Source organism: Pithys albifrons, chromosome 22 (assembly GCF_047495875.1).
Source record: "Pithys albifrons albifrons isolate INPA30051 chromosome 22, PitAlb_v1, whole genome shotgun sequence".
In the NCBI taxonomy this organism is placed as follows: domain Eukaryota; kingdom Metazoa; phylum Chordata; class Aves; order Passeriformes; family Thamnophilidae; genus Pithys; species Pithys albifrons.
Window position 1 is genome coordinate 6417594 of NC_092479.1, and position 22535 is coordinate 6440128.

Sequence of the window (22535 nt, forward strand, 5' to 3'; positions counted from 1 at the left end):
AAGAGAGGAAGGAACAGCTGGATCAAGTAAAGCACAAGGAAAATGAGTTCCATCCCAAGGGGGAGGGAGAAGGATTGTTTTGCGAGCCCAGAGTTGTGTGGGACCAACTTCAGCTGATAAAACTTTCACATCAAAGTCAGGGGCAGATCAGAAAGACCCAGAGGGAGGGGAAAGAGGAGAGAGGGAGTTCACAGGGATGTGCAGAAAGGGTGAGGGAAGGGAAGGAGGTGGAGTGAGAGCCCAGGCAGAGGGGAGGTGGCGAGTTGGAGGTGGAGTAAGTGCAGAATATGAGCTGCTGTCCACAGCTTGCTGGATGTAAATTGATGAGGTCATAGTGTTTTCCAGTTGCAGAAAAAAAAAAGGGGGGGAAAAAAAGAAAGTCTTCAACTTGTTTTTCAAGAGAGACAAAAACACGGAGGAGCTGAAGAAATGGAGCAACTCGCAAAACTCCTCCTGTGGCACTTCTTGCTTCAGCAAAGTAAGTTCTGAGCTGTTACTTGTTTGTGTTTCAGCTGCAGAGGATGGGGCTGGAGGGGGTTGGAACTGTTACCATTGTAAGACTGTGTTCAGATTCCTGAGCTTGCTGTGTTTTGTCCGTGGAGGGGAAGGAATCGTGGATTTCTCCTGCTTTTGGGGTGGAGCAGAGTTTGGGGTGGCTGCAGCAGGGCTCTGCTCAGCATGTTTGTGCAATCTCCTTTGTCCTATCAGTGACCCCCCATCAGCAAATTCAAAAAGAATAAATGTGAGCACAGTAAATCTCACACAGTTGGATTTACAGGATCCAAAGTTATTTTATACTTTTGAAGAAGCAGCAACAGCTGGGGGTGAGTGTTCAGACAGAGATAAAAAATGAAGTGTGGGTTTTTTGGTTTGTTTTTCTCCTGTCACCATAAAGACAGACATAGGAATTCACTGTTGGGTAAGGTGCAAGAAAGGGATGGGGACAAGTCTGATGAGCTTAAAATAACAGAATGGCTTTTACCTTTTCCTCATAGTTCTCTGTAAGAGCTGAAAACAGATTCATTGTCCCCAAGGCCACAGAGACACCCCAGTAAGGCTTGGATGGCAGGAGGAGATTTGAGGATTGATTGCAAAACCCCAGCACAGTCACACTTGCAACACTTTGGGCTCTAAAGAAGGTACCTGTGAGCAAAGGAGCAAACACAGCTCTGGAATAGTATGGAGAGACTTTCAGGGTGCTGAGAGTAGGCAGTGAGGAGCAGAAGCTTTGGGGGGACTGGTGACCCCCTGCTCTTCCCAGGCCTGTTGATGAAAGGCTGTGGCTGAACCCCTGAGAACTGCTCAGCACTGGGGTGGAGTGAGGTGAGGAGTTCTCAGTTTGCTCCCCAATGAATCCACTTTCCATGTCCCCATGTCATGCCCAGTTCTGCAATGCCTCAGGGCAAGGTTTGGGAATTGGCAATTTATGGGGTCACCCATAGGGACAGAAAGGTTAAAGTGGCTCAGAAAATCTGTGTGTGGGGTGGGTTAAGGAGAAACAGGAGAGGCTTCTGTATTCCAGAAGCACCAGCCAGTGCAGTGAGTCCCCAGTGAGGTTTGGCACGTTGGCAGAGCCTGGGGAGCACCAGGGCAGGAATAGCAGGTTGGGCTGCAGAGCTGTGGGCAGGCAGAGCTGTCCCACCTGAGCATGGAGGAGCTCTGGCAGACCCTTCAGGTGGATTTTAGAGATGAACTGTCTGTGTGCCAGGCAGCCCTGACATCTGAGTGCTGCTGTCCACAGGTTAGAGCACAATGAGCGAAGATGGGAAGGGAGGAAATAAATCTCTGCTGAGATGGTCCCTCGTGGAGCGGCACCACACCCTCAAGTGTTAAAGTCTGGCAGGGAGGAACAGCTCTGTGGGCCTGGAGCCACGGGGAAGCACACAGGGCAGGGAAGGCTTTCTAAAGCTGAGCTAAGATCTGAACTGCCTGTCAGGAAGGTTGGGCAGATCTCTGAGGGATCCTGTTCGTGACCAAGGTGGGGATTGGCTTCTGGAACAGACACAAGGCTCTTCCCTTTCTGCACAGGCAGCACATTCCTGCTCTTTGCCGACTCAGGGACAAGTTCCTACCTGCAGTGAAGTATTGGAATTGTTGGGGCTGGATGGGTAGTGAAGGGCTCTGCAGCCCTCACATCCTCTTGGAAAGCAGAAGGCTCTGCTGCTGGGAAAGTTGTCCCAGGAAGCCTTTAAAAATAAACAGACACAGAGACTGTGATAAAAGCCCAATTCAAAGCCTGGCTGGGCCATCTGTGGGCTTGGAAAGGGAAATCTTGTTTGACTGAAAAGCTTGGTCTTGGTCTGCAGTCCCAGGCCAGTGGGGGGAGGTGGGGAATGGAAGTCTTGGTGGAACTGTAATTCTCACCATCTCCCTCCTTTGCCCCTCTGACATGAGCCCAGGTGTTCTTCCTGGTTACTGGTCAGTGGGCTTTACAAAAACTGGCTCCCAGAAGAGACTTGAGCTCCTTTGTTGAGCTGCCACCTCGATGCTGCTGCATCACAAGCCATTATGGCCTCAGACACCAGGTCAGCTCCCCAAGGAGTCAGGATGGAGCCACTGCCATTCCCACAGGGTTTGGAAATAACTTGGTGGCACAGGGCCCTGTTTTTGCAATAATTGTGGAATGGCTCTACAGAGACCATTAAACCCCCTTTGTAGACAATGGGATTTATGGGAGAAAGAAGGACTCTGACCCATGCAGATTTGGTGAAGAACATGACCTTTCTGTGGGACTGGCCCAGCCCTCTGTGCCCCCAAAATAAAGGAGATGTCCCTTCCTTTTGCAAAAGCAAAAAAGAAGCTGAGACAGACCAGGAGACGCTGGAGAAGGTTTGCAAAGGAATAATGAGCTGAACTTACTGAGGCAAGTGGAGTGTGGGTTGTTTACCCACACACATTTCTCCAGTGGCTTTTTTATCCTCTCTCGCTGCTGGATCAGTGGCCAGGCTGTTCCTGAGCTCGGCAGAGCCACAGCAGGTATTGATGGTGAGCCATCCTGGCACTCGTGGTTGGTTTCCTCTTCTGCTCTGGTGGTTTGTCCTCCTCCAGGGGGAGGCAGGAGCTCAGTGGTTTCATCAGCACATGCACCAACCTGTGCAGCAGCTGCCCCAGCAGGAGAGAAGTGCTGGGACTGTTCAGGCAAGACTCAAGGGACTGTTTTCTGCTTGAGCTGCTCCAAGGACTCTGCCTAGAGAGCTCTGAGAGTGAAACATGTCTTGCCCAGCCTCAGGCTTCTAGTTTGCCCACAGTTTTTGCTGCTGAATTCTTTGCTTGAAAAGTGGATGGGATTCAAGAAGTAAGAGCTGGCTCTGCTTTTTACAAGGGATTAAGAAATACTTTTGCAGGCTGCTTTCCTCTTCCTATATTGTGGGAGCACAGAGTACCTCTGGGATCCTGCTGAGTCAGCACTGAATTTGTCAAGGGGCAGCACATAAATGTCTTTTGGCGGTTTTTTTCTTTCTTTTTTTTCCCCTGTGGTTCCATCACACAGAGAAGACAAACAGATTATCCATCCCATGGAACCTGGAATTTTAAACTGAAAGCTACAGTGAGTTCTGTGTTGACAACTCTGAAGGTATTTGGGGTTTTGAAGCTCCAGGTCCTGGATTCCTGTGACTACACGAGTCTGAGCTTTCACTAAGTACTCAAATAGAGTTGCAGGTTGGGAAATGTGACTCACCAAAACAACTGCTTCCAGTTTCCCCCAGTCCTGTAGTTCATAAACTGTCAGCTTTGCTGGGTTGTGGATATATCTCTGCTCAGTAGCTGTTGTGTTACACAATCACTTTAAAAAGCAGGGCTGGGGGATGTGGCATCTCATGCAGCAGAGCAGGGTCCCACAGCAGAGGGAGGAGACTGGAAAGAGTAAAAGGTTTATCCCTTCTTTCACTGCTGCTCCATTCTTCTGTTCTTGGAGGTCAGTTGTCTTAAATTCCATTTTCTCCAGACATACAAGGGATCAGAGACATTCCAGATTCCTTAGATTTCTAAGTGATCTCATTTGCAGCTCTGTCAAAGAAGTTTGAGTGATGATGAGCTGATGTGTGTGTGCAGATTTCCAGCATTCCTGGGGGATCAGAACAATCAGTTCTTCCTCCTTTGTCTGGTGCCTCTTGTCCTTTTTTTCCCTTCTAGAGTTTTGCTTCTTGGCTGCAATGTCAGCGTTGTGTTGATGTTTGCACTTACCCTTTTGTCTGGGACTGTGGCTGAACCCCCAGGAGAGGCTGCAGAGCCAGAGCTGCTGACCAGGCTCTGTGTGCACAGCCAGGCAGAGAAACCCTTGGGCTCCATGTCCCTGTGCTGAGCTCCAACACAATGTTAACTGTGCCTTTATCTTGGATGGATTTTGGTGTGGCACAACCTGGGGCTGTCCAGCTTTGTGTGGCAACACTCAGTAAGTCAAAATAGCAGTAAAATGCAAGCAGGGCATCCACAGGCTCTTCCCTTTTCCCACCAGGGAGCAGCATCCCCTGGTCACTGAGGGACGGGACTAGAAAGACCTCAGAAAGGCTCATTGAGTGAACAGGAGTGTTCCTGCCCTGCTCCTTGGGGAGCTGCTGGCTCAGGCTTCGAGTGGAGGGGAAAAGAAGTTGTCCAAACCCACAAGACACAAGCTTTTCTTATCTCAACACTGTTATATTGAGATGCACTCACAGCCCCTTGTTTTACAGGGAAGTGCTGGAGAAATGCAGGCTCCAGCAGCTCACCAGGCCACAGGCCAAGGTGGGTGGCCTGGGTGGTCCTTCCCATGGCAGCAGGGCCAGTTGGAAGGCACAGAACCAGGGGCTGGTGCTGGGGGAGCTCAGGGCTGTCAGAGGCTGCTGGGCAGAGCTGTTGGCTGGCTGAGCTGGGTGCCTTTGTTGGCATTTTCCACATTAACGTGCAGGAGGGAAGGGGAGCAGTAAATGCATTAATTCCTCTGGCTGAGCCAGCAGAGGATGCTCCTGTAGCACCAGCTCAGTTTGCTGTTAGTGCAGGGCTGGGAGGGTTGTGCTGACACCCTCCTGAGCACACAGGTCCTGTCCATGTCCTGGGACAAGCACAGCCATGCAGACATGTGGCCACTGCCTTGTCACACTCTGCCTGTGGATGCTCTTGTGCTGTCACAAGTGAGACTGATTTCTCCTGCCTGGTTTGCTGCTGTAAAAAGCTTTGTATCATTCCTTTGTTTTCTAAGCTAAACCTGAGTGTTGATTTCCAGAGACAGGTCTGGCAGGTTATATCTTCTGCAGGTTATCAGGAGAGACACTCAGATGATGGAGTTATGATGTCTCTTTCTTATATACAAAGTACAGACTTTGTCCAAGATTCATTTTTTCCCTTTCTGACACTGAGATTATAAATGTAGAAAAAGTAGCCTGCATTTGGAGTGTTTTTGAGCTGGCAGTTCAGCAGAGTGCTGCCCATTTTTGTTCTCTGCTGTCCCTGCCCAGTCTTCTGTGATAGGAAAGGGGAAGGAAACAGAATTTATTCTCAGCCCAAGCATTAGGGGTGTGCTAAAATAGCCCCAGTCTGGAGTTAATTTTCTCTTTTGAAATTCATAAATTCCAGGGCTAAAAAAAATTACAGCTTTTGACAGAAGGACATGGTGCCTCTGACATTAGCAGAACAAAACATCTAATGGTCTTGATGGAACCCACTTGGGCTTGAGTGGTTAGAGAGATGAATGATGTTGTTGTGCTGGGATTCCGAATCCTGCTCTCAAATCACGATGCCAGGAGACCTTCTCGACCCCTCCCACACAAAGAGCAGGAGGGACTGGAGCAGAGAAATGCAGAAACAAAGGCATTGGTTCATTTCTTGTAAAGTTCTTCCTGTGTGGATCTGAGGCTCTGGAGTTGGGAGAGTTGCAGTTGCATCCAGAGCATTGCAGTGTTCAGTGTGTGTGAGGAGTGTGAAGTGAAACAGTCAAGGTGATACATAAATATTTACAGAGAAGGAATAGATGGAACAGTCAATAACTTATGACTGACTCTGGGTGGATTTGTTGGGGTTTATTCCTTTTGTTGTCAGTAACATTCTCTGCTTTCTGCTTTGACAGGTTCTGTGCGTTCCTATTCAGGTGAGTGACATCTTTGTCATCTGCATGATTTTGTGATGGTGAGAAAAAATGAGGGACCCTGAATCCATGGCAGGCATTGGGGGTGTCATTGCTGACTTCCATGGATGAGAACCATGAATCCCATGCACTGGTGTCTCTAAACTTTGATTAAACTGGGAGTTAAGATTAGGAAGGGTCGGTAGGGCAGATCAAGTGTACAATCCTGGTAACTGACATTGGTTTCACTGAATGAAATCAGATTGTTTAAGTTTTCTATTGCATTTCTTTATTAAGAAAAGATTCTTCCCCCAGAGGGTGGTGGGCACTGACCAGGCTCCCCAGCACAGCGGGCACGGCCCCAAGGCTGTCAGAGCTCTAGGAGTGTTTGAATAATCCTCTCAGGGACAGGGTGGGATTGTTGGGGCCAGGAGTTGGACTGGATGATCCTTGTGGGTCTCTTCCAGCTTGGGATATATTCCATGATTCTGTGACACTCCACGAGAGTGCCCTGTGTTGATCCTGAAAGTCACTTTTGGGTGAAAGATGTGCAGAGATTCCAGGACACCTCCGAGTCCTGCTCTACTGCCTTCTTGCCATGTCCCCCTGTCCACCCTGATCTTTGCCCTCTGCTCCTGGCTCTCAGTGCCAGCTGATGCCTCCAACCCCGAGAGCGTGGTGGTGTCAGTGCAGAACGTCAGTGCCGTGCTGGGCTCTCAGGCTGTGCTGCCCTGCAAGAGCCACCGCATGATGTGGACCCAGGACCGGCTCAACGACCGGCAGCGCGTCGTGCACTGGGACCTGCTCAGCTCCTACTATGGGGAGAACAAGATGGAGAGGCTCTGTGACATGTACTCTGCTGGGGAGCAGCGTATCTACAGCTCCTACAACCGGGGCAGGATCCTCATGCCTGAGAATGCCTTTGTAGATGGCAACTTCTCCCTGGTGATCAAAGGTAGGGAGTGGCAGCGCCTCGCCCTGGGCTCTCCGAGCAGGGGGCGGTTTGTGGCTGAGGTGGCTTCGGGGTTTTCAGGGAAAATGGATGTTTCATGGTGCACAAGACATTAAGAGCAGTCTAATTATCCTAATTCTTGGGAGAATTTCTTTGTAGAAAGAGTTGTCAGGCAATGACAGGGGCTGCCCAGGGAGGTGGTGGAGTCCCTGTCCCTGGAGGTGTTCAAGAACCAACTGGACGTGGCACTCAGTGCTCTGGTCTGGTTGTCAGGATGGTGACTGATCTCAATCTCTTTTCCAACCTAAATTCTTCTGTGATTCATTGAGGTTCTCTGAAGCACCAGCAATACTATTTTAATTGCCTTTGGAAAGGATGTATTTTGAAAGAGAATTTGTAACAACCTGAAAGCCACTTGGGCTTTTTGTGGGCCTTTGATTGTATTTAATTTCCTGAGCTATAAACACTTGAAGGTCATTCTTCCTATGCCTGCTCTTAGCTAAATTTAAACCAGCTTTCTGTTTCCATCTGTTAGTACAAGTACCTGCCTCTCAAGAGCAAATAAACTGAATAAATTAATATATTGAGATGGTTAAGTCTCTGTTTAACCCACCCTGGATGGGTTAAGTTATATGAAGGCCCTTTTGCATCCATACAAGGATTTGGGAAACAGTGTAAATGACAAAGTAATCATTGTCTCAGAATAAAACATCCAACTTCCCCTCTCTTCCTTGCTCCACCAGGTGTTGCAGAGAGTGATGGGGGCATATACTCCTGTAATCTTCACCATCACTATTGCCACTTGTATGAAAATGTGAAAGTCCAGCTCACCATCACCAAGAAAGGTAGGTGTGGCTGTGAGAGCTCCCTGTTCCTTCTTTGAGGAAGGTCTGGCAGTTGGAGTCCAGTGGCCACCAGGACTCTTGGATTGACAGTGGGAGGTGTGTGCTGGTTCCCTGCAGGCCTTGCACTCTGCCCTGCCTGTGTCAGAGTGGAGTGGATGCAGAGCTTTGCAGGTTCAGGGCACAGGTGCCATGAGAGGCCTGGGAAGCATCAGCAGGTCAGACAGCAAACACTGTGCTGTTTGCTGTCTGATTCTCAGAGTTTCAGAGGTTTTATTCACTGGGTGTGTTTATGAACCTCCCTCCTTTCTTGGCATGTGTCAAACAGTGCATGGAGCCTGTTTACTCTTGGCAGCCCAATTCCCAGACTGTCTTGTTGCTGCAGCAGCAGCAGCACATCCCTGGTCCATCCCCACTCAGCTCAGCCACAAAGACCTGCCTTGTGCATTGGCTTCTGAGCTTGCCCTGAGAAGTCTGTACTTAAAAACCCTCCTCAAGTTACCACGCCTTGAGCCCAGCTCTAAAAGCAAGCTGTTGGCAGCTGCAGTGTGTGCCACCCATGCCACACAGCCATCACTACCATGTCATTAAATCAACCTCTCTATAACACACAAGTCAAGCTGCTGGGGCTGGTTGTGCTGGAAAGCTGTTGGAGGATTGATGGGAGAGGAGAGAAGTGCATCTGCTCTGCTGCTGCTCCCACAGTGCTCTGAAAACCCCCTGTGAGCCCCAGTCTGCCCAGCTGTGTTTTGGTTCTCCTGTTGTTCCTTTTCAAGAGGGAAATGCAGAGCAGTGCTGCTGCAGCTCCTCCAGTAATTAGGGTGTTTGTGGGTAGAAAAGCATTTCCTGCTCCGAGGATTGGGATGCAGCATATCCAAGATCCTCGTTCCATTCTTAGTCTGGAGAGGGAATATACTTCCTGAATATACTTTCTGAAGCAAGAGATTAACTCTCAGTTATAAGGAAAAGAAAGTGGCCTTGCTGAAAGCACTGACCAAGGGCATAGAAGATAAAGATATTTCTTTCCTAACTGCTGCAGTAAGTGTGAACAAGCCACACCACCTCTGTGGCCCTTCAAGAGGTGTTTTTGGAGGGGTCGTGTTATAGGATTGTGTGTTCAGCTGGAGAAGAGGAGGCTGAGGGGAGACCTCATGGCACTTACAACTTTTCCTTTAGGGGCAGAGGAGGGGCAGGCACTGATCTCTGCTCTGTGGAACCAGGGACAGGACCCAGCAGGAAATGGCCTGGAGTTGTGTTAGGGCAGGGTTAGGTTGGAGTTTAGACAAAGATCCTTCCCCCAGAGGGTGGTGGGCACTGAACAGGTTCCCCAGGGCAGTGGGCACGGCCCCAAGGCTGTCAGAGCTCCAGGAGAGTTTGGATGATCCTCTCGGGCACAGGGTGGGACTCTTGGGGATGGTCCTGTGCAGGGCTTAGGGTTGGACTGTATGATCCTGGTGGGTCCCTTCCAGCTCAGCATATTCTGTGATCCTGAACAACAGGAGTTACATTAACAAGAACTCTCTCCTTCCCTTATCTTGCTACATTGTCACCTGAATGTGAACCAGAGGAGCCATTTATAGACTTGTGAGTTCTCTACAATTCCTCTAGAGTTGGACCAAGGGTTGGACTCGATGACCCTGGAGGTCTTTTCCAACCCAATCGATTCTATGATTCTAACATATTATTTCAAGCTCTGCAACTCAATTACTCTGAAAACCCTCAGTTCCTTCAGTTACTCTGAAAACCCTCAGTTCTTTCAGTTATTCTGGAGACCCTCAGTTCCTTCAGGTACTCTGAAAACCCTCAGTTCCTTTCGTTTCTGAGCATATGCCATAAAGGTATGAAGCTCCAGGAGGGTTTGGATGATCCTCTCAGGCACATGGTGGGGCTCTTGGGGATGTGCAGGGCTGAGGATTGGACTGTGCCCCTCGCTGGGTCCCTGGCACAGCCCGTGATGCTGCATGTGTTGCCCCCACAGCCGAGGAGGTGGGCGAGTTCTGGGACGGGGAGAAGCCGGTGCTGGTGGCGCGGGTGGGCAGCACCGTGACTCTGCCCTGCGTGAACCGCAACCACATCTGGACGGAGCGGCACAGCGAGGAGGAGCAGCAGGTGGTGCACTGGGACCGGCAGCCCCCGGGGGTGCCCCACGACCGCGCCGACCGCCTGGTCGACCTGTACGCGTCGGGCGAGCGCCGCTCCTACGGGCCCCTCTTCCTGCGCCAGAAGATGAACATCACGGCCACGGCCTTCGCCCTGGGGGACTTCTCCCTGCGGATCTCGGAGCTGGAGAGCGCAGATGAGGGCACCTACTCCTGCCACCTGCACCACCACTACTGTGGGCTGCACGAGCGCAGGATCTACCGTGTCTTCGTGACGGAGCCGGCGAGGGAGAAGAAGGTGGTGAACATCACGACACACAACATCGCCCCAGCCGCAGGTGAGGGGCCTCTGGGAGGGGCTGGAAGACTCTGGTGGAGGCTCAGTGTCTACAGTGCACCTTTGGGCTCTCAGGAGCTCAGTCAGGGTGGCTCAGTGGGTTCCTGTAGGGGTAAGGTGGGTATGTTAATGGCGGCCAGAAGAGGGTCAGGCACAGCAGGATCAGAAGGCTTGAACAAAGAGCTTAGAGCTTAGCTTTGTTTTTATTTACAGCTTCTCCTTTTATCTACTCTTGTATCCAACATGCCATCACACTGCTGGTTACTCAGTTCACCAGGAGTACATGGAAACATTCCACTGGCTCCAAGGTATCCCACATTCTACAGGTGGCTCTCTCCTCCTTAAGGGTGAACTCCCAACTGCTTTCATTCAAGGATACACTCTGACCTGCTCCATATCAGTGTCTTCATCAATTACCTCAGACATCAGGGGCTCACAAACACACTGTCACCCCCTACAGTTCCCGAGCTGTGTCCAGGCACACCTGGATTTGGATGCATGGCCATGGCAGGGAGGATCCACCAGGAGTGCAGTGTGGGCCATTCATTTAACATTTGGACCCGATGGTCCTTGTGGGTCCCTTCCAGCTCAGAATACTCTGTGAAATCTGTGAAATCTCTGAGTGTGCCATCCCTGAGGGTCACTCCCCCTACTCGCAGTGCTGTGGTGGCACCATGTCAGCTCCTGGTCCCTGCTCCAGGGCAGCTTTGCATCCTGGTCCCTGCTCCAGGGCAGCTTTGCATCCTGTTCCTTGTTCCAGGGCAGCTTTGCAGCCTGCTCTGCTCTCACAAGCTGCTTTTGTGACAGGCTGCCTTTCCTCCTTGTTTTCATGGATCAGGAGAAGGTGTAGCAGGGGGTTGATGCTGCTCTGCCTTTGCTCCTACAAAATCCCACCACTCTCACCAGTGTTTCTCTGCCCTTTGCACGGGTGCTTGGGCTGTGCAGGTGCCAGACCACGCAGAATCAGGCACCAGGAATTTTCCTCCCCCCTTCAGCTTTTCCTTTTTTCATGTGTCTTAAACCAATTTTCATATTTTCCACTGCACTGAGCTATCATCTGCCAGCCTGTCCAAACTCGAACCCATCACGCTTCATTTGGGCAGAAAAACCAAATAAAAATCCCAAGTTTAATATTTTTTTTAAAGTCTTTTGGGTATAGTCCTTTATTAACATTTTAAAATATTCATTGTGGTTTAATATTTATTGGCTGTTTAATACAGAATTTTGATACGCTTCATACATTTTTAAATAGGTTTATTCTTCTCTAGAAATTGGCTTTCTCAAGTCACAGAAACCTAAACCTCCCCCTTGGGACTGAGGTTGGTGTCCAGAAAACTCTGGCAGTGCTCAGGAGAGGTGGCTGGTGGGGCTGAGCTGAAAGGGAGACCAGGACATCCAAATTCCAATGTCCCTCCCTGCCTGCAGACCTCTCCAGATCACGCTGTGCAGATGGAAACTAGATCTTGTTTCTGGAATTGTCCACCCAGGAATTTATTCCTTTCTTTCCTGGATGTTGTCCTGGCTGTTGGTAAATAGTTCCTTACCTGCTCAGAACTCAGATGGAACCTGCAAGTGTTTGAACCTTCCAGGGCTTTGTCCGAGTTTGGCAGCAGCGCCGTCGGTGCTGGAGGAATTTTCCTTCCTGAGAAAAGCCATTTCCACTGTCAGAAAGTGCTTTTTGGAAGAGCTTTGCCCCTCTGGGCAGTGAACCCTCAGCTGCTCTGAGAGCACCACACACAAAAATGTGCTGAGTCCATGGGGATGTGTGAGAAGTGGAGACATCCCGAGTGTCTTTTCCACCCCTGAGGAGCCTGCAGGGACCTGCCCTGTTTGGGGGCAGCAGGGAGGGCTCAGGTGTTGCCCCATTCCCTGGCAAACTGTATAGAATTCTATAGAATAGAACTTAAATGAAACATTTAAGGAGACAACAAAAGCACAACCATGAGTTTTTCCAGCAAGCAGCTCGAGCCTCTGGCCTTGCTCCAAGGCCTGGAGCCATTTGCAGACAGGAAACTTCATTCTCTTTGGAATGGAAGCAGGAGCTCAATTCTGCTCTCAGGCCCAGCAGTGCAAATGTGGGGTCTGTCCACTAAGAGCATTTTTCCTCTGTTTGCTTTGGAGCAAGTGGCTGAAGGGTGGCATCTGTTGGGTCTCCTTCCTAGTGCTGAGCCCTTTGCCAGCCTTGAGCAGATAACAGGCCCCTGGCCAGGTTTGTGGAGGGTTCTCCACTTTCTCCAGCAGAAGTGTCTGACCTTTCACACTTTGGGAAAGTAACATAAAGGTCTAAGTTTTCATTAGAACTTATTTTTTAGTAGTTAAACCAGATCCTGTGAGTGAATTGAAGGCAGATGGGCATGAGATGTACTGGGAGATCAGATCTTAATTACAGAATAAACCTTCATCACCTCAGCTGAAATTCTGCTGTAGCTCTGGGGTGAGGAGGAGAGTCTGTGTGACCCTGGTGACCCTGTTCTGGGCACTGACACCCATCTGCTGCTGGGGCTGACTCAGCTGTCACTCTGTGCCTCACTTTGCCCAGTTCTAACATGGGATATGTTCTCTTGCCTTCCTGATGATGCTCTTTGAAGTCCACCAGTGGTGTTTTGTCTAAACAAGTGGTGTGACAAGAACTTTGGTATTACTCGAGTAAGCCAAGGAGGCCCAAAATTATTTAAGCTCTTTCCACTGTTTGTTGTTACAGTGATCTCTCCAGTGTTGCCTAAAGTTTAGCTCAGCTCTTAACCCTTCCTTGCAGGACTGTGGGAAAGCAAAAAGCCAGGAATAGGAAGCCTTTGTTTGCTGCCTCCTGGCTCACTCCAGTGGCACCATCTCATCGTGCTGGAGGAGCCTTTCAGGATCCAGGGATGTGATAAACAGAACTGTCACAAATCCTGTTTGCAGCTTTGCAAGTGGGTTTTTTGGTTTGGTATTTTTTAGCTTGGCAGTGCTGAAAAACACATGGAAGTTTCCAGCACTGGAGCCAAGGAGCACATGGCATCTGGCAGTGCCAGTGCAAACTGGAGTGTTGCTGGAGTGGAGCTCTGGGCTGCCAGAACAGAGCCTGTTGCTCAGACTTTTGGATTTTCTAGGACTGCTGTTGGCCTTAGCAAATGATCCCCTCTGCTTTCAAAGTGTTTATTGCAAACCACTCTTGTCTTATTTGATTTTACTTTCGGTGGGTTGGTGTTTTTAAACACTGCAAACAAACTCCCTGAGAAACTTGAGCCAGTCTCTGTGCCAGCACTTGCAAAAATGTCAGCATTCCTCACATCAGAACACATCTGTTAAGTGGTACTGTGGTTTTTGAGGTATTTCCCCCATCTTTCCCCTCATTCCCCCTGAGTTTTTTGCAGGGGGACTCCCAAGGGAATGGGACCATCCTGGTTCTTGGCTGGTGCTCTCTGAGTGTGCCCTGTCAGGGGGTGAAAGTGTCATTTCAGCTCTGTTTTGAAGAGAAAAACCTCTCCCAACACAGTCTTATGGCTTTCCAGTCTGTGCCAGGGCTGGATTTGTCCCTTCCTCTGACTATTGCAAGCAGAGAAGCCTCTTCCTCTTTATATGTGTAAAACATTGACCTATTTATTTGAGATCTGCAAAAATGTTCCACGTTAAAGTTTTGAGCTCCCCTTCCCCTGCTGCAGAACTGAAATGCTGCTGCACCCACCAATGGAATGGAATCTTGGCTTTTCCTTGTGGGTTTTTTTTTTTGCTTTATTTACTTTATTGATTTTTTTATTTCATTTCAAAGGAAACTTATTCTTTGGCATTGAAAATTCCTCTCACTCTGTAAATTATAACCCTTGGCAGGGAGGGGTTGCTCTGTATTTTCTGTGTCTGGAGCTGATGCTGTGGTGGGGGGGTGTGTTGTGGGGGTCCCAGAGCAGGGTTGGGTGGCCCTCAGGAGGGTTGGGGGGTGTGTTTTGGGGGTCCCAGAGCAGGGTTGGGTGGCCCTCAGGAGGGTTTGGGGCTGGTTGGGGGCTCTTCTCCCTGACCCTCCCCTTTGCAACAAGCAGTGATGGCCAAGGGAGCAGGAAGGGAACGTGCAGCAGTCACTGTTAATCCTTCATGTTCCTGGGAATCCTGGTCTTGTGAGGAGCACAGGCACCTCCCACCTCACAGAGGGGCTGTAAATCAGGCTGTGATTTGCCCTTTAATTCACCCAGTTCAGAAGAGCTTCTCCCTTCACATCCTTCTCATGTCCCCACACCTGACCCTGCTTTGCTTTGGGTGCCACCTACACCAACCAACCTGTGTTCCTTCTCTCAGATCCAAACGTTGTCAGGGGCCACAATGTCATCAATGTCATCATCCCTGAGAGCAGGATGCACTTCTTCCAGCAGCTGGGCTACATCCTGGCCACCCTGCTGCTCTTCATCATCCTCCTCATCGTCGTGGTGCTCGTCACCCGCAAGCGCCGGCACAGAGGTGAGTGCCAGGACAAACCCAGCCCTGGAGGGATGTCCTGGCACAGCAGAGATGATTCTGCCACGAATTCCTGCAGAACACAGTGCTGGAGTGAGGGATCCTCTCCTGGAAAACCAGCAACCTGCACAGGGGGGAGTCTCTGCAGGTGCAAAGAATAATTAGTGTGGTGTCAAAATAGCCAGGCCTTGATTTCATTAAGGTTGGAAAAGACCTCCAAGGCCATGAAGAGCAACCTTGGGCAAATACCACTCATGATTTGCTGAGTTGGAAGGGAAAGGAAAATCAGAAGTGCTGAACAGTTGCTCTTTACAAGTGGGATTTATTTAGAGCAGAAGGTTCCTGTGCATCCCTTGGGAACTCAGAGGTCCAAGTCCCTGCTGGACTCCCTGTGCTGGGTGACTCTCTGAGTAATCAGATAAATGAACACTGAGATCTTCTGGGCACTTCCACACCACTAGTTTTGGATGCCACAAAAAAAAAGGACATCTCTGGAATGTGGGTCTGCTGGTGTGGTCTTGGCAGTGCCACATTCATCCTGATTTATGTGTCAGGGGAGGAGCACCAGCAAACTGGGGCTGCCTTCAAAGAGGTCCCAACCAGGAAGGGGACAGATTTGGCTTGGAACAGGAACCTGGAATCCTCAGGGTGGGTGGGATACCTGGTGGGATACCTGGGCTGTGGGAGGCTGATGGAAACCAGCACCTGCAGCCTGTGATGGGTGCAGGGCCAAGGGTGAGCTGGCACTGGGCACCTGCAGCAGAGACAGCAGGTGGGAGTCATGATTTTGTAGGAAATGGGAGGTGGAAAGAAATGGAACATGGCAGTGGCTGTAGCTTCTCATAGGTGGTCACCCACTGCTCTGGGGAGACCACTGGAAAAGCTGGTGAGTGAAGGACAGGGAATTTCTAATTCTGTGTATTGGGGGGACTGTGAAAGGGCCCCTTGAAGAGCACAAATAAGGAGCAGTGTGAAAGGACACCAGGTGTTATTGTTGTCATTGACAGGGGAAGGGCTCGGCTGGTCTGGAGGCAACTGCTCATTCTGCTTCTTCTGCCTTTTCAGGTTATGAATATAATGTGAAGAAATATGGAGAGTAAGTATAATTATAGGGTCTGTTATTTAGGATTAAAATGCATAAAAATGAACTGGTGGCCCCTCTCCTCAGCTGTCAGTGAGAACCTGAAAGAACTGAGGATGTGGGTGGAAGGAGGGGATGGTTTGTGGGGCTGACCTGAGAATTGCATTTCCTCTTGGGAACTGATTCACAGGTTGTGGTTCTGTGAGATGCCATTGGGAGTTAGAGGGATAGGAGTAATGCCCACATCTACCATGGGATGGGGCCAAGATCATGTCTCTGGGTTCCTTTATGATTTATTATGTACTGTTACAGTGGCAGAGATGGGGAAGTTGCAGTACAGATTGGCTGCCCATTGCTCTAAGCTCTGGACAAACACATGGGGGAAGAAAATGATCCAGCTGTACCCAAAATAAACACTATAAATTAAATTCTCTAAAGTACCATTAGAAAATCTGTTGTGGGAAAGTGTGAAAAAAGACAGTTATTAAAGGATAGAGGAATATCATTTTTCACTGTTACTCCCTTTTCAGGAAGGATGTGAACCTTAAAGAATTTACAGTGGACACAACAGATCTGACTCCACACAAAAGTGAAGACATCAGGCTGGGTATGTGTCACTGGGTCAAAACTTGTAACTCAGGAGTTTCTGATGGCTTTGGGATGCCCATTTTGAAGTGCCTTAACCTCCTTCTTAACCTCTTGAAAGTGGGTGTGGAGTTGAGTTGACTGAAATGGGGATAAAGGGAAGTCCAGGGTTAGCTGAGTTCATGGTTTCCATCTGTTGAAGCCACTTTGGTTTAACTTTCAAATTTCATCCTCCCTGGATGTTGAAAATTTAGTGACCATTTGGGCCTTCTATCAAGATCTGTGAGAGAAATTAGGACAAATAAACTTGGGGGAAATGACAGGGAAAAAATCAGCAACAAAGAGAAAATACAAACCCCAGTGGAACTGGTGGTGACATGAAACACTGAACAGAGGGGAAGGAAGCTCATCTCACAGGTGATGCTGTTGATAAACCAGGAAACAATTGTCCCTTTTTACCCCCTCTTTGCACCCCCAGAAAAGGCAGAACCTTTCAAAGAAAAAGCTGAGAAATAGGTCCCAAGCTACAGAATTACTGCAGAGGGCCCAGCAAATAAGAGGTAGATACAAAACTGGAAGGGAAGAACAAAGGAATTGCAGGGAGTGGGTGGCAAAAATTCTTCTCTGTGTCCCAGGAGAGAAAATCCTCTGAATAACTGCATCAGTCACCTCCAGCTGAGCTTGGAGTAGATGATCCAGAGCTTTCTGGTACCTGCTGGGAGAATCTGGTCCCTATGAGGAGCAGGAACCCAAAATATCCATCACTGATTAGTGCCAGGGGCAAAAATGAGGTTGTAGCAGCTTTCCTTTTCCTGCTGAGTAACTCCATGTGTTACTCCCAGAAATCTGGAGGTGCCAGGCCTGGAGGACATCAAGGAAGGACCAATCATGTCTGTCTTGCCTATGAAACTCTTGTTTTAATATTCTAATGTCTGTCTGAACTATGCTCCTCCCTTACACAGATTACAAAAACAACATCCTGAAGGAGCAGGCTGAGCAAGGCAGAAGCTTCCCAGCAAAGAACATTGATTTAGACAAAGGTAATAATGACTTGCTTGCCCTTAATTGGTGGCTGTAGGAACCCTGTGATGGGCAGCAGGAGGGAGGAGCACAGTCCATCAGTGAGCTGACCCAGCCACAGCCCAGTGAGGAATGATAAACATCGTGGCAAATGGCAGCAGGAATGAGGAGCCAGTTCCCTTCCCATCCTTTCATCGTGGAGCCACAAGATGCAAGTAGTGATTAGGCTTTTAAAAGCTTTTGGTGTGGCACAGGCAGGATTTTACTTTATTGGAAAAAGAATGCCTGGCAGGGCTGGGATGGTGCTGCTCTGCTGTAACCTCAGAGGGAGGTGGATCCCAAAAATGTCCTGGCAGAAAACACTGAGCTGAAGATAGAGTTGTTTTGAGTTGAATTAATTTATGGGCAGTCACTCACTTCATCCAACAAAGGCAAACAGCTCTCCCTCCCTGGGGGCTGAGTCTCCTCTTGCTTAGCCAGGATGGATCTGGAGTGTTACAGCTCAGTTTGGAGAGTAGCACTTATGTCAAGCAGTGCTTGTTAATAAGCTGGTGGATTCCATGACTCATTTAAGAGGAATTTAGAATATAATACATGTGGCTGAAATGATACCAAGCAGGGAATGGCCTGGAGAGTCCAGGAGTGGCCTCAGACCTGCTGTCCCTGCTGGAGTTCCTGTGAGCCTTTTTCCTGCATTCCTCAGAGATGGTCTGTGCCAGAATTTATACACAGGACATCTCACTGGGGGCTTGGTGAGGGGACACTGGGGACATGGCACACTGCAGATGGTCACTTGTCACTGTGTGGATAAGTCCTTAATTTTGTGTGTCTTTGGATGGTTTGAAATCTCTCCTCAGGTACTGACCTCTGTTTCCATTTGTTTTCAGACTTCAGGAAGGAATATTGTAAATGAAGACATTCCCAAGCTGCTGGCTGGACCAGGAGCTTCAACCAAAGATAGGAATGGGGAAGAGAGATGACTTTTCTTAACAGCATCTCCCTCCAGTTCCCATAGATCTTTTTCACATAGACTTTTCCTCACATGAGGGTATTTGCAAATGCTTCTTGAAAGAGTTAGACTGTCTTGTGTGCATTTATGGGCTTGGGTTGCCTTTGCTTCTTGTCTCCCAATCCTCCGTTCCCCTTTTCTTCTTGACATTATTGTTGGGTTGATGCATCAATGATTTTTATGAGCTGAATCAGCAGACCTTTTGCTTTGATGTTACTGCTTTAAATAAACCAACCTGCATCACTAATCTGGAGCCATCATTATATCAGGCATTTTTCCATGTAGTGTATTCATCAGAATAATAACAGCAGAGCCTGATGTCTCGTGGGCTGGTGTAAATCAGTGTCACACAGCACTTTACATGCTCCAGGTGAAGCACAAAGAGTGCAGCCCTCCCAAATGGCACTATAAATACCTCATATTATGAATGGGGAAATGTGAATATCCTCATTTTACAGGGGAAAGGGAGGCAGATAAATGGGCAAGGATAGGGTTGGGTTCAGCTCCAAAGAGCTGTGGGAGCTGAACTCTGTATTTTTCACTCTGAGCTTGGTTATTGATTTCTTTTCATTTCAGTGAAGACCAAATCAAATTTGGCAGGAGGAGACACTTGACTGATGGAGTTCCAGTGCTGTAAGACCAGTCTCAGTTAGGTCAGAACCAGAAATGCTTTGGACAGGGTGTAACTCCTGTGTGGATTCTGGAAAGTGGTTTTTCTGCAGTCCTTGGGTGTACCCAGGCCACCCAGAGCTCATGGGCACACCAAACCAGAGGGGTGGCACAGCACAGGCAGAGTGTTGAAGGGAGTGGCTCCTCAGGAGCAGCCCAGGAAGGACAAGAGTAACACCCCCATGAGGAGCCTGCCAGGAATTCTCAGGCCAGGAGCACTCAGGAGTGAGAGGAGTCCATTCCCATGGATTTGGGCCTTGCTTTGGTGGGTGGTGCCTGAGGGCAGTGGGCTGTGGGCTGAAGGGAGTTCTGCATGTGAACAGTGTCAGGTGAGGATGCCAAAAACTTTGCAGTAATTCAGTGTAGTGATCCAAGCAAGTTAAAGCACTGTGGAAGCTGTAGAATATTAACAGTTCTACACAGCTCCTCTGACCACTTGGGGTGTTCTGGGGCACCACTGCCAACCCAGGCACACCCATGGTCCTTGGGGCACAGAAGAAAAGGCTGTAGGCATGATGCCAGTGGGTTGTGTGAGGGTCAAGGTGGCTGAGCATTGCCAGACACTCTTTGGTGGTCTGGGGAGAGTGGCAGAGGCAGGGACTGTGTGTGGGCTTGGTGACTGGATGGAACTGGGAGCAGGGTCTCCTGGACCTTTCTTTCCACCCCTGCCAACTCAGGTGTCTTGTCTGACTGATGCCAACATCCTCAGACATCTGAATCCCATTCCAGACCCCAACTCCCTCCTCCCACAAGCACCACTGCCCTTTTCTGATGTGCCAGGGCTCAGGAGGACTCTCAGCAGCTCAGAGGGGCACTGCACTGGGTGGGATGGTCCTGCAAAGCTGAGCTCAGCTGCCCAGCTCTGCCCAAGGCAGGGTGGGCACAGCCAGGGCAGCTGCACTGTCTGTTCAGAGGGCAGGATGGCACAACTTCAATGCTGACTTTTTATAGGGGTGGAAAATGGACCATGTACATTTTTATAGATATTAATACTTCTCTCTGTTAGTGGGGACTATGTAACAGAGCAATTATATTGGGAACCCTTATTTTTAATGCCTTCAAGTACTAAATATTAATACTATAATGTAACTAGAGGTGGAGGTGAGCCTTCCTAAGCTACAGCTGAGCAGATCCTTCCATTGCTCTCTGGACAGTCTTTGTGATTTGTAATTAACTGCCTTTATCTTCCCTTAAGATTCACCTCTACAAAAGTGCTCAGGTTGGGCACACCCATCACTAGTGGAGAGGAGGGTCTGGGGTTGGTCCCAGGCCCCTTTTTGGCTGTCCTTCCCCAAAGCAGCCAGGAATTCTTAGCCTGCCTTAGGCTGGGGCTGATTGAAAGCCAGGCTGCATTCCTGCAGGTGCAGGAGGCTCTGCTGGTTATTCCATCAGGGTGGCACAGTCTCAAGTAATTGCCATTAATGTCTCTCTCCCTCCCTTTCATGTCTGTGAGTCAAAGGTTGGAGATTTTTCCTTGCCAGTTCCAATATGTCAGCACAGCTCAGAGAGATACAGCTCAAAGTGGGGTTACTCATAAACTCCAGAGGCACTTCAATATTTTATTGGACTTCTAGGCTGCAAAATAGCTTAGGGGGGAAAAAATTAATATGTTCTCTGTAACAGGGACTAGGAAGAGCTTTATGAGTTCCTCATCTTTGCTTTGATCACTAGTTGGAATTTGGGTGATGGTCAGACACTCCAGTGCAGCCCTGGATCAGGGTGGGAGCCCAGGGTGAGATTCCATGGCCCTTCTTCCTTCAGCAGAGGCACATACTGAGTGCTTTGCCTGCTGATCATTTAGTGTGTTAAAATCCTGGCTGCAGGAGACCCAGACAAGGCTGCTGGACAGCCAGTTGTGCTTTCAAACTGTTGAAAAACAGAGAAAAAGACAACTCAGTGCTCAACTGGAGAGATTTATGTGTTTATTTCTTAATGCAGAGGAATCATCAAAGGCTGTTTGCCCTTAAATCCAGGTGAGAAGCCACTCAGGTCCTTCACAGTGCACTTTGCATTCCCAGTTCTTGGCACTGGTGGGAAGTCCATGTGCAAATGAATCAGCAGTGAGTCCCTGGGCTGGGGCAGGGCCTCTGCCCTCTGCCCCAGACTCACTGCACTTCCACACAGGTTGGTTTCCCCTCTCTCATCTCAGCTTTTCTTTCCCTAATCTGTCCCTTGCCTCTTGTGGAGACACTTCTGTAAAGTGAGGAGCACTTTGGTAACTCTGCTTTGCCTGAGTTATTCAAATTAATGTTCTCCCTTGTACCAATTAAATGCTGTGTCTTGATAGACTCCTCTGCCTGTCACTTTGCAGGCTTTGCAGTTTCCTCAGACATGCATTTCATGTTCAGTTAGTTAAAATAATAATAATAATCCCTAATTTTTATAGCAGTTCCTCCTCAGTGGGTACTGCAGCTCAATGAGGGCAGAGAAATCAAACTCTCTGTCAGGAGAATGTGTGGCTTGTGAGCCCTTGGTGTGGGACAAGGAAAGGCTTTGGCAGTGCCCTTAAAAGGTGTTAAAACTGAGACTGGAACTAGACCACCCTTTTCAGCCCTGTGCACTCTCTGCTTCCTCTCCAGAGTAAGAGAAGAACTGATTTCATAAAGTTCTGGGGTGTTTTTTTTCTTTGTTGTAACTGAATTAATTTGCATTATTATTGTTGCTTAACTTTTACTATTTGTCATTGCTGTGTAACTCTCCTAATGTTTAAGAAATAAAGGAGAACATAATGGAGTTTCCAGTTGAGGTTGGGTTTATTTCTTGCTCTTTGGAGATGCTCTCTAAGCCAATAGGCAGCATTAGCTAATTCTTCCCAATAGCTGTGCAGTGTTTCATCTCAGAGCATCCTAAAGTGCTTCAGCAAGTGCTGATTGCATTCAATCAGTTATTCCAGTGATTCCAATATGCTTTCCACATGGGACATGATTATTTGACAGGGTCATGGGGCCCACAGAGAAATTTTAGCTCCCAAAGTGTTGTATAATGAGCAGATCTGCAGCTGTGGATGGAGTTCAAACCATCCATCAGAGGTGAGGCCTGGCAGCTCTTTCAGAGCATTTAATTTTGCAGCTCCAGAAGGGAAGATAACATATCCTGCTGGAATATATATTTCACTCCCAGCCCAAATTCCTCTTTTCCTTGCAGAACTAACACCTTGCAGAGTTCCTGCTGCACATTATGCTCTTGGAGGCCTTCCACTTACTGAGTATTATCCCAGCTGGCACAAGAGTTCTCCCAGGGACACTGATGGAACAGCTTGTGGTGCTGCCTGGGTGGACAGTGCAGGTGCAGGAATTGGAAGGATCAAAGCAGGATATGAAACAAAACAGTAGCAAAAAAGTGCACTGAGCAAACTGAGATTATTGAGCAGCATGTCCAGCTCTGGTGAAAGAATCATCTGCTCTCTGCCCTGGCTGGACATCCTGCTCCATCCAGTCTCCTGCCATTCCACAGCACCTCTTTCCTGGGGGAATCTCCTCCCT

At 48.9% G+C, this 22535-nt stretch overlaps 1 protein-coding gene across 1 annotated transcript; it reads left to right on the top strand.

Annotated features, from left to right (window-relative positions):
* Positions 1 to 79: 79 nt before the first annotated feature.
* On the top strand, positions 80 to 21786 carry MXRA8 (matrix remodeling associated 8). Its single transcript, XM_071575777.1, has 10 exons — positions 80 to 478; positions 6041 to 6061; positions 6684 to 6992; positions 7733 to 7834; positions 9810 to 10268; positions 14534 to 14692; positions 15755 to 15785; positions 16301 to 16377; positions 17318 to 17395; positions 18263 to 21786. Exons 1-10 carry the CDS (start codon positions 430 to 432, stop codon positions 18286 to 18288), a joined length of 1311 nt encoding a protein of 436 aa, XP_071431878.1. The 5' UTR covers positions 80 to 429; the 3' UTR covers positions 18289 to 21786.
* Positions 21787 to 22535: the final 749 nt, after the last annotated feature.